Here is a 12,571-nt window from a genome sequence, read left to right on the forward strand (position 1 = left end):
AACATGTGTAAGAATTAACTTGTGTGGATCAACTTGTGAAGGGATTAACCATCTCGGCATGAATATAGCCACAGAGGCTGGAAAGGCACTAAGAATAAATAAACAAACAAAAAGCTAATGGTTTCTAAAGTTATGAAATCCATGTGTAATTAATCCATTAGAATTTCTGTAATGGTTTCTATTTCTTTATACAAATTATACAAGGTTAGAATGTAAATCAGACACAAATGTACACTTGTGTTGTCGATTACAACCTGTATGTAGCAGTCTCATGGACCACAGCAACACCTAATGTGTGGTTCAGTTTCTTTATTTTTTCACTGACTTTCATCATTTGCAATGTTTCAAGGTTGCATCTTTAGTGATTTTGCAATTGTCTTGTCCAAAGACATGGAAGTGAAAGTTTTTCCCATAACAGCTTGCATGCATTTATGCAAGGGTTTTGCAGTTAAAGACAGTCAAATTTGTTAAATTGCAATGAAATGACAAAAGTGACATTGTGAAAATAAGGCAATTAAATTATTGACTATTAACCTTTTCAATGGCACAAAAGTGAAATGACTGAAACTAAACACAAGAGCCTGATAAACAATACAAGAAAACATGTCAGATGCAGTTGTAGTTTTGATCCTGAACTCCATATACTTTCTAACTAACATACATTTTTTTGACATATTCAATTACAACTAAAAGATATATAAAAACATTATTAACATGGATTTACAAAGGACCATTATATTTAAATGGATGCATTTTATTTATCATACATTTTTACGTAAATATGACTTTTCTATGTAGGAAATATTTTGTCCTGACTCTTCAGAATGAGTGATCAACAAGAAAACAAAAACATGATAATACGTGTTTGTATGTTAAATGAAATCTTTAAAAGTTTTGGACCTCATAGGATCTCTGTGGATTGACTTATTATAGAGTTATTATTACTTTGTTAATTAGAACCACGTGCCATAAAGACCATTTACTTTTTATACTTTTTATACATCATCTTTGTTATTTTTTTTAAATATGATCTTTTTAAAAAGTATTTTCTTTCCATTCTTTCAATATCCCCTTGGTGGTTGCGGCATGTTAAGTGGAGATGTTTCTTTCTCTGAAACCCTCTGCAAAGAGAAATGTTCAAGTTTATAAAATTATTGCTTGATAGGAGAATGCTTGAAACCCTGGGGTTACTCTGTAGCTATTACATCAAGACTAATAAATTATTTACCTGGTGTAATGAAACGTTGGCCACTGAATAGTTTGTATCACAGGTGGCTTTGCAGGCAAAACTTGAGATGCAGATGGAGAGGATGAACTGAAGGATGGAGAACATCAGTAATATTCCAACGATCCCACGACCTAAAACCTAAAAAATGTAAAGGGATAGTTCACTCAAAAATGAAATACTTTTTCTCACTCTCATATTATTACAAACCTGTATACATTTGTTTTTTTTCTGATGATGAATTTTTAAAACCAAACCAACCATGAGTCCCATTGACTTCCATAGTAGGAAAAAAGAAAACTATGTAAGTGAGTGGGGGTCATGATTGGTTTTGGTTTCAAACATTTCTTAAAAAATCCGTTCCCGGATAGAGCCTAAGTCTAGACCAAGACTAAAATGATTTATTAAGCTATCTTAATGGAAAAATTAATGAATGGATATTTTACATTCCTTAAAATATCAGTGCCATTGTTTTGTTGTCTCCAGATGCACACCAGTAATACTTTTTGTAAGGTATGTTTGTAAAAACTACTGTACCTAAATGTCCTAATATAACTCTGCCTTAGTCTTTTCTCTTAATCTAAGAACTGAGAGTTCTGAATTGCTTGATATAAGAAATGAAAACAAAAAATATCTAAATGTAGTAAAAGTAATTACCTGAATATCTGAACATGAATACATATCATATACTCTGTAATATCCACAATATTCCAAAAGTGGCAGTTGTATGGACATCAGAATAATAGCTACACCTGCTGTTATGGCACTGACCACATTCATTCCAAGCGAAGCTTTTACCTACAGAGAGAAATGCAGTTAAGAGTCTTAAACGAAAATGTATTAATAAATAATGATAATAAAAAAAATTTGTAAAATGATTGAAATATCTTGATTTGTTAGTCAAAAGGGGGGATCAAGATCTTGGTTGACTAGAACCCACACGAACACGAGAACAATACACAATGATCCTGCACAGAACTAAGAACACAATAACATTAAATAGAAAAAACTAAACGAGATAACGAGCGGGAACAGGTGATGGGAGAAAACCAATGATACTAATAAGCAGGAGAACGAGGGGGCGGGGACAAAAGACAAGACACCGGAGGCACATACTGTACCACAATAAACAAGGCATGAGCCTCCACATAAAGCCTGGGACTGCCAGAACCCTGCCACCATGACAAAATACAAATATAACATAAGACTTCAAGGCAGAGTCCACAAATAGTATGTTTAATTTAATATTTTGGAAAACTTTTATTTTGAAGCGCCAGTAAAGTATAGAGGGTATGCATTGACGTTAGTGATGGGCAGTCCGGCTCTTTTCATTGGTACGGCTCTTTCGGCTCAAGATCCGGCTCTACATTTTAGTGATGGCAGTCCGGCTCTTTTCATAGATTCGGCTCTTCTGGCTCGGCTCCCTTAGAAGAGCCGGCTCCCCTGCATGCGTCTGAAGAATCGGCTCTGCTCGTTCGCTACAAAGAATCAGCTCTTAGAGCCGGCGTTCGCGAACGACCCATCACTAATTGACGTCACTTTTCACGTGACCACGCCGGAACCGGAACCCGCCATGTTGAGTGACAAACGTTTAACAAAATGGCTGGTTTTCATAGCGGATGCAAAAGTTAAAAAGCCTTTATTAATATTCAAGGGCTAAAACATTAAAACACCAACGCGTATCGGCCCACTGGCCTTCATCAGGGTGTTGGTAACAAACAGACAGATTCACACAACACTTATAATTATATTGATTTCAGGTGTGCCACTCTAACACTTGCAACACAATTTTTGGCAACTGGAGGCAATAGTTCAGATACTGTCTAGTATCAAAGGTTAAACCATACAAATACAAGACCAAGTAAAAACTCTCCAAGTGGAAAGATACAGACATCTAGTGTACTCCACACAATATATCACAAAGATCAATAAATGTGAATAGGCTAATTACCCATCATGATTCTAAATTGTTCTAAAACAGCATGAGGAAAATATATATATATATATATATATATATATATGATATAATGCATAGCATTCAAAGTAAACATCCACATGCAACAATACACTGTCCCTATTGAGATACAACAATTACAAAAAAGGTGAGAGGTCAAAATCTTCATTGAGACCTGGATGATCAGTGGCCCTCAAGGAATAAATCCAGTATGTCTCCCTTTGTTTAAGGTGTTTAATTATATCTTCACCCCTGGAATCAAGGCGAATAGCCTCAATGCCAATTACTCGTAAGGTCGAATCCCTCCCATGCTTTGCGTCTATATAATGTTTGGCCATTGGATAATTCACATTTCCAGTCCGGATGGCATACCTTTGTTCAGCTATCCTGTCTCTTAGTCTCCTTTTAGTGAGACCTACATAAAAACAGCCACAAGTACACTCTAAACGATAGACAACATGGGTAGTATTGTAGTGTTAATTTTGTCACCTATTTTTAATTTAGTCTTAGTCTTAGTCTTCTGCATATCATTTTTTGTTAGTCAAGTTTTAGTCGACTAAAAGTCTCATCATTTTAGTCTAGTTTTAGTCAAAAGACAACTCAAGGTATCTTAGTCAAGTTTTTGTCGACTAAAAGTCTCGTCATTTTAGTCTAGTTTTAGTCAACTAAAACTCTTGTTATTTTAGTCTACCGTAAAACTTCAAATAATAGCCGAGTCCCAAATAGACGCCTGTCTCTTTTAGACGCCTGGATTGACGACTGGTTTGGGTAAATAAACGCCTGTCTCAAATAAAGGCCTGGTCTGTTTTTTAGTTTCGGGCTGTATTTAATCTTCTAAAACCCGTCAGATCGTCTGTTTAAGCCAGTTCTATGGTGCAGATTGCACACGCTAAAGTTTTGCTTACCGGTAGATGTCACGTGACAGACGCAGTTATTCCGTTACTCATCACTATGAAAACACAACAAGGTTCGTCGTCAGGTTTGAAGTGATGATGACAGTAGCGAAGTGGCAATCGGGAGAGTCGGGACTTTTCCGCCACACTTTGTATTTCTCACGCGGAAACACTATTTATCATATTTAATATGCTGCAGCGCCCAAAATGTATCTGACCGCACTGCTCTCTCTATCAAGCCGTCTCCCCTGGAGTTCTAGTCCAGGGAGCCCATCCAAAAAAAAAGAAAGAGGCTACACAATAGCCAATCAGAAAATAGCACTGTTGTATCTGGGTAAGATTTCATGCAACTACCAATAAAAAAGCATATCCTCATTTGCTTTATTTATGCTGCCAATAATTTAAGACTGTTATACTTACACAAACTAATTTGTTAAACACATTCAAATTATAAATAAAACGTAATATGTGGTAACCTCCTGCTGTCATGCTGGAACAATTAAATTAAAAGCCTGTCTCTTATAGACGCCTGTCTCTTTTAGACGCCTGGTGTGACGATAGGTTTGGGAAAATAAAAGCCCGGGCTATTTGAAGTTTTACGGTAATTTTAGTCAAAAGAAGACTTAATATATCTTAGTCAAGTTTTAGTTAAAACATTTTTGTCTTTTTAAAAAGAAATTATTTCTGAGATTATTTCTGATAACCATTTTAGTCAAATAGGGTTACACACATCTCAAATATTGGTTACACTTGTTGAATGATTTTTGTTGAATGCAACTTTGTTAATGGCGGTGACGTATCTCTATTGCGTGTAAATTGCGTCACCATTCATTCAGTGATGGGCGATAGGAAAGCACCCAGACAGCGATCAGTTACTAATAATAAGCTTTTGTCCTCACAATATACTGTACATTCAGAATACTTGAATAATATAAGGTATAGATTATCAACAATGTTGGTAAATAGCGAATGTGGATCAGAAAGACAAGCCGTCTAAGTTACTGAAGACAACAGGTACACGAGAATACGACACAAAAACATCAACACAATGCTGAAAAAATGCTAAACTTTTTAGCTGTTTGTGAAATATTAATCATAATGTGTGTGGGCTCATTTTACACACGAGACTCTTACTGACCTGATCGCGTATGCCTTTTCCATAGTAGAATCGCGCTGCGTGTGCGTGCAATTGTTGAAAAACCATATGAAAATTTCAAAAATCCGATGGAAACATATCAATATTTCTCATATGTAATACGTTTGTAGACTAACTGCTAATGGATGTTACATTGTGAACACTTAGCATGGAGATTTCAGCAGCGCGAGCTTGTCTGGAGTTATGACAGACGCGCGCAGTTTCATAATAAGAGCATGCAGTCTTTTTATGAATGAATTCACATTTAAATATGACCTCATTGCATAAAATGTAGTAGAGACGATTGAAGACGAAAATTAAGAGAGATTTTATCTTAGTTTTTATTTTATCCAAAACATTTTAGTCTCGTCTTTTTTCGTCAACAAAAATGCATGTTAATTTAGTCTTAGTCAGCGTTTTTGAATATGTGTATAGTCTCGTCATCGTTTCGTCTTAGTCATGGAAAAAAAGGTCGTTGACGAACATATTTCGTCTCGTCTCGTCTGACGAAATTAACACTATAGTATTGCAATTTATAAAGCTATTAACAGTATAGATCTTATTACTGAAAACATCCTTAAATGTGTCAGTTTTAGCCATATTCACACAATAATTGCAATTACCACAAGGAAAGTTTCCCTTGGGTTGTCTAAGCCAAGTTTCACGCTTAGAAGCAGGGAGGTAACTTCTTACTAACTTGTCTTTAATTGTGGGGCCCTCTTAAAGCTAATCCTAGGGGGTTCTGGAAAAAAATTTCGTAAAGTCGGGTCACATTCAATAATGTTCCAGTTTTTCTTTATAATGTGTTTAATCTGAACAGCCTCCTTGCTGTAAGAAGTGACAAAACAAGGTTTCTGAGTTGACACTCCTTTGGGTCTAGACTGAAGCAAGCTCTTCCTTTCAAGTGACTGACCTCTATTATGAGCTTGAAGGAGAGTTTTTGTTTGATATCCTCTTTGTCGAAAACGCTGCTGCATATCAATAGATTGATTTTGAAAATCCTGATCTGAATCACATATGCGCCTTAGTCTCTGGATCTGTCCAAAGGGTATGTTATCAATGAGCCATGAAGGATGAAAGCTATTTGCATGCAATAAGGTATTACGATCTGTTGCCTTTCTAAAAATAGATGTATGTAAGAATCCCTCATCATCTTTAGAAATTAGTAGATCCAGAAAGGTGATGGCATGTAAATCATAATCCAGACTAAATTTAAGGTTCTCATTTAAGCTGTTTACATACACATGAAAGTCTACAAGTTCTTTTTCTGAGCCTGAGAACATCAAGATCACATCATCAATATATCTACCCCACCACAAGATTTTGTCTTTAAGGGTTATCTTGGGAAAATATATAGCGCTCCTCCCACAAGCCTAAAAACAGATTAGCATAATTGGGAGCAAAACAAGCACCCATTGCAGTCCCTTTTTCTTGTCTGTACAATTTATCTTGAAAGAGGAAGATGTTGTTCTTTAAAGTCCACTCAGTAAGTTGCACTATAAAGTCACTGGGAGGCATCAAGTGTTTAGGTCTGGATGAGAGATAGTGTTTTAAAGCCTCTAGACCCTCATCATGTACAATATTACTATATAAAGACTCCACATCCATTGTAGCCATAATACAAGAACCTATGTTACCTATTTGCTCAATTTTCTTTGAAACCTGTGTAGTATCTTGAATATAAGAAGGCAACTCTGCAACAAATGGCTTGAATGAAATGATCCACAAATTTGGAAGCAGGTTCTGTTATTGAATCATTTCCGCTGATTTTTTATTTTTTCCTCATGCTGTTTTAGAACAATTTAGAATCATGATGGGTAATTAGCCTATTCACATTTATTGATCTTTGTGATATATTGTGTGGAGTACACTAGATGTCTGTATCTTTCCACTTGGAGAGTTTTTACTTGTGCTGAGTCCCAATTCGCATACTATCCGTCCTAAATAGTATTCGAAACTAGAATTAGTACGTCCCAAAACGTAGTATGTTGAAATGAGTATCCCAAAGATACCCGGATGGTCTACTATTTCCGGTTAGATTTCGAAGTGCAGATCGATCCACACTCTAACGGCTAATATTGCCCACAACCCATTGCATGCGGGAGGGAGGAGCTTTGTGGTGATGTAAATATGGCAGCCAGACGCAGCAGCGGAGATGCGCCCTCAGCTTTTAAGTGTAAGAATTTAAATGTTTAACCCTAATTAAAGTTATCTTTCATTGTCTCGTAATATTCGGTTGATGTTGTGAAAATAAAGTACCATGGCTGTAGTACTGTGTCATGCATGTGTCTTTTTTATGTATTTCTTTTTATGTTTCTGTCTTAGATTTATACCTTACTATAAACCCTTATGAAAAAAACACCTTTTACTACACTAATCATAGTTTAACCACACTGACTTATTTGTAGTAATACTGTGGCTGTACAAATGTTAACTTTATTAAGAAATATGGTTACTAAACTTTTACTATAGTAAAAGCATGGTTCATTTTCATCGCGGTATTTCTGATTTGCAAACATAAGTATAAAATAAGCATAAAATACGTTAAACAATAGTTATACTATAAACTTTAACTATTTTGACTTTAAAATAAGTAGCTTTCATTACACACATTGTTGCACATGAACATCATAACCAGCCGCCTCACAAACGACCTGCGTTTGGTGTGCGTAACTAGGCAACCACGTTGTCGTTCACTTTGCATGACGTCATCGAAGTACGTCCCAGAACGTGCATACTCTTTTGCTACACACTCAAAAGTACGTACATTTTCCTCACAAAAACAGTACATACTTTTAGGTCGTAGTATAAGTAGGCGAATTGGGACCCAGCATTGGTCTTGTATTTGTATGGTTTAACCTTTGATACTAGAGAGTATCTGAACTATTGCCTCCAGTGGCCAAAAATTGTGTTGCAAGTGTTAGAGTGGCACACCTGAAATCAATATACACTGTAAAAAAAATCCGTAGAAATTGCAGCTGGGTTGCCGGTAATTTACCGTAGATTTAAATTTATGTTATTTACTGGCAACATTTTGTTCAAAGTTAAATGAACATTAAACATTTACAAGTCTTTGTCTTTACAGAGTAAAACTAAAAAAACAGCATCAAGCAAAACATTCTGGGAAACAAAATCTGAAGCAAAAAACAGAAAAAGGTTGATGATGATTTCTGGTTCCCAGAATGCTTTGCATGAGGCTTTTATTGTATAGTTTTATTCTTTAAAGATAAAGACTTGTTAATATTTAAAATTTATTTAACTTTGAACAAACTCTTGCCAGTAAATAACATAAATGTAAATCTACGGTAAATTACCGGCAACCCAGCTGCAATAACATTGTAATTTCTACTGACTTTTTTTACAGTGTAATTATAAGTGTTGTGTGAATCTGTCTGTTTGTTACCAACACCCTGATGAAGGCCAGTGGGCCGATACGCATTGGTGTTTTAATGTTTTAGCCCTTGAATATTAATAAAGGCTTTTTAACTTTTGCATCCTACTGAGTGCCTGGACTTGGAATTTGTTTTTCCAATTCTTTTTCAATAACATTTACCCTTCCAAGAGCACCAGAGGATACAAGGGATACCAGCAGCGCTCCAGTTCCCCTTTGTTCAGACTTAGTTACATTAGTTACATTTTCCAGGCATTTTTTGTATTGGGAAAAAAATTACTTCACTACATTCTAAAGCATAGAATCATACTGTGTATTCTTTAATATTGCATATTAAAATTTATTTAATACCTAATTACATTAAAATTGTGTACTTTTACTTCAGTTAAAGTATGTTAATGTACTTAAATATTAAAATAAAATAAAAAACCTTGTATTTATGAAATGTAATAGAGTAAAAATTATGATAATATGCTTTGGAATGTATGTTTTCCAAAGAAAAACACTGATAAAATACAAATACTTGAAAAAATACTTTTAAGTAGAAAGTAAAACCTCTGCTTGATAGTGATCTTAGCAATTTGTCAGCCTGTGGTCTGTGGATGTTGGCATGAACAATCAATTTACTTCTCCTTTCGGTGTTTTTTGGCAGTCTGTAAAATGATAGCTCCGAATTCTTGTTAATCTGTTGGCACAGTCTATCGCACAACAGCTTTTTCCTATTTAGACATGTTTCCGACATGTTTTCGTTGATTTCACACAGTACACTAATTCTGCCGCTCTGTCTTTTGCCACTTAGTGGGCATAACCGCAGTCATTTTCACTGAGACTGAATGTTGTCCGAGTTTAAATATGCTCTTATTCATGGAAAAAAGACAGAAGAAATCTAGATGGATTGCCCTTACAGCGTCCAAAAACGTGCTAGTTTCAGACCACTGAGATTTTACATGTGGTTGCTTTTTTGACGTTGATTTCAATGTGTCTGTACACACAGTTCTTCCTGTTTTACACACAGTGACTTGAACAATAGCGTGTGAATACTGTACATCATAAACATCAAAAAAAAAAAAGAAAGTTTTAACATAGACAGTACAAACCACACATGAATGGAGTTTATTTTCTGCAGCAACAGACAGAGAACCAGCACTGATGTACTGAAAGAGAACATGAGAAAATATTAAAATTAAGCAAAACATTAAATGTTAAGCAAAACATTTAAATTAAACTTACAATGAAGGATCCCCAGAAGTTTATGCCACTGATGACAGTTAAAAGAAAATGTTGGATATTAATGGCGAGCACAATACCAGTCAGCAGGGTCACTACTCCGATCATAATCTGCACAATCTATAAAGAGTAGATATGAGTGTTTTTATTATAAACATCCCACAGCTGACATAGATAAAACATTATGTGCACAGTATTTATAACAGTCCTGATCATCTTACTAAGAAAAATACATTACCCCAAGTGACTTTGGTTGTACTTTAAGAAACCTTTGGAGGGGTGCATTGTAAGTTCCTCTCTTATCTTGTCCTTCAGCACTTTCTTGGCCTATCTGTGGATTAATTTGGATGACGACTGTAGCGTTGTCAACTGAGATCACCTGGCTGGACATTCTAGCAAAGGTTTTGGAGTTTACCTGTAACGAAACAGTTAAAGAAAAAAACTCATGTAAATCTTCAACAAGACAAAGCAGACAATGATATTGTCACCTTCCTAAACTAATTGCCTGAGTCATTTTTTTCAGGTTTCTCAGAAAACACAAATAAATGGAACTAACTTCAGAGGTTGAATATATTTGTGTTCTTCTTGATGCAGCTGCCATTTAGAAAAGCTTGTAAAATTAAGCCTCAATGACTTAGGCAAAATAAAACAGCCTTGACTTAGGCTATTATACTACAGGGGTAGAAAAGCATGATCTGTTCAAATGAGGATGTGGGCGATTTTACCAGACGTGGCCAGGATCATGAGGAGATGACTTATGAAAAAAAAATGACTTAGGCAATTAGTTTAGGAAGGTGACGATTTGAACAAAAAGCATTTATGCAATTTTAAGCATTTTACAGTATGTGTTTATACTGCAGATCTAGGCTAGAACCGTGAAAATATTTTAAATCTGTTCAATTCACATTTATAAACAAACTAATATTTTTATATGAATATGCTTGTTTAATTTGTGGTGAAATATAATAATTAAAAACATTTTTTAAATAAATGCCTCAAACTTGACATATAAACACAGATGCCATTTTAATGTAATTGATGCATTAAATATTTTACCTGAAATGATATTTGTCGATGTTGCCTGTTTGCTGTTACGGTGTGTCCTTGCGTGTGTGAGTGTATGGACTCAAATGAAGAACCACTGAGAAGGAGCTTGACAAATGTAATTTACAGGAAGTTTCTGTTGATGTGTTTCATCTTATTCAAAGCTATTTAAATACAGATGATTGGTTAACCACAAGGTATGCCACACGGCTGAAGGAAAAATGTGTGTTTTTTCTTTGTTAAATGGTAGATAATCTGTTATAAGGATGTTTATTTGTTTACAGGCTACATATAAACGAATATTTTTAAAACTCTTTAAATCAGTTTGAACTGTTTTTGTGCATGATTTATAATTGCACTGATGTTCTTTGTTATACACAAGCACCGTTTCCTTCTATTTCTTTGTACAGTAAAATGATGGCACTTTAAAAGATAGAATGATTTTATTAAATTCCTTTTACACAGTTCAAAACCAAATTGATCTAATAAAGTTATCGTTTACCAATAATTGTCCAACTGTATGCCTAGAGCCTCTTTTAATAAGAATCACAGGCTATAGGATTATTTAATATACTACTCTATATAATGTATTATGTGAAAAGCTCTGTGTTTGGTGAGCTTACAATGTGAAAACTGAACCAGAGCTTGTAATGTTTAGTTAAACACCCACACTGGAATGTCCATTTCTGATCACTTAGGTAAATAACAGTTTACCATAAAACCTACCTGTGGTTCATTTGACAGCCGTTGCTATGCTTTTATGGGCAGCACTGTGAAAAGCTTGTGCACAAAATGCGTCAGTGCACATCATAAAGAAAACAATGAACTACAGTGGTTTTGTGGTGCCATTGTAGTTTCATGGTAGAAACACTTGACTGACTCCCACTGGAACTGGTATGCCTCTGTGCTTGTTTTGCGTTCAAAAATAATGTGAATAGTCTCTTCTGCAGTATTTAACTCACAGGAAAAGTAGTACTAATCTCTAAAATGTTAACTTAAAAAAATGCATCTTTAGAATATACAGTAAATCAGAAATTCTAGCCAATTATTACATTAACACAATAATATTAAACTATTATATTTATAGTAAATACATCCCCAAAATAACCCCTTTAATCATTTTTAAGACTCAACTCATTGTTTATTTCAATACAACAGCCAATAGCAAGTCTCTAAGTGCACACCCATATGTTTATATTTTGTTTTAGAAGTAGTTCTGTTTAGACAATTTGAATATGCAGTTTGGTTGTAGTAATTATACATTACCCAGTCTAGAATTTTAAAAGGACACCTATGGTCCTCTGCACGATTTTACATTTCCTTGTGTGTGTAAGTGTGTATTGGTGCCATAGACTGGAAAAAAATGGACGTAGTGTCCGTGGCGTCACCCATTGGTTTGTGAAAAGCATTTTTGAAGCTTGAAGTAAGCTTTGCCTTCTGTCTCCATCTTGGCCACGCGTCACCGTAAATCACTCGTGGATAACCGAAAATGGGTAAAGAGGTGGGACGTGGATGAAGCTGAGGTGGATGGTTGCTGAAACACGCCTGCCTAGCTCGACTTTAGTGACAGCAGTGGTCTTTAAACCGTCACTCAAGTGGCCACGCCCTTAATTATTCAGAACTTTAAAGCTTTGTATTTGGATGAGTTACAAAAAAATTCACCCCCCTCACAGTTGTCATGTTTAGGTCACTTCAGCATTGG

General features: G+C 35.3%; 1 protein-coding gene across 1 annotated transcript; it reads right to left on the bottom strand.

Moving 5' to 3' along the window:
- Positions 1 to 294: 294 nt before the first annotated feature.
- Positions 295 to 11,006, bottom strand: LOC135748587 (membrane-spanning 4-domains subfamily A member 12-like). Its single transcript, XM_065266820.1, has 7 exons — positions 10,882 to 11,006; positions 10,064 to 10,240; positions 9,829 to 9,945; positions 9,696 to 9,752; positions 1,883 to 2,023; positions 1,229 to 1,366; positions 295 to 1,121 (listed from the first exon to the last, which is right to left on the bottom strand). Exons 2-7 carry the CDS (start codon positions 10,214 to 10,216, stop codon positions 1,062 to 1,064), a joined length of 666 nt encoding a protein of 221 aa, XP_065122892.1. The 5' UTR covers positions 10,217 to 10,240; positions 10,882 to 11,006; the 3' UTR covers positions 295 to 1,061.
- Positions 11,007 to 12,571: the final 1,565 nt, after the last annotated feature.

The sequence above is a fragment of the Paramisgurnus dabryanus genome, chromosome 5 (assembly GCF_030506205.2).
Source record: "Paramisgurnus dabryanus chromosome 5, PD_genome_1.1, whole genome shotgun sequence".
In the NCBI taxonomy this organism is placed as follows: Eukaryota; Metazoa; Chordata; class Actinopteri; order Cypriniformes; family Cobitidae; genus Paramisgurnus; species Paramisgurnus dabryanus.

Coding starts and splice junctions, on each gene's coding strand:
- LOC135748587 (XM_065266820.1), bottom strand. CDS start 10,216: ATGTCCAGCCAGGTGATCTCAGTTGACAACGCTACAGTCGTCATCCAA. Junction 9,753..9,828: donor ACTTCTGGGGATCCTTCATT/GTAAGTTTAATT, acceptor GTTCTCTTTCAG/TACATCAGTGCTGGTTCTCT. Junction 1,122..1,228: donor CCAACGTTTCATTACACCAG/GTAAATAATTTA, acceptor TTCTCTTTGCAG/AGGGTTTCAGAGAAAGAAAC.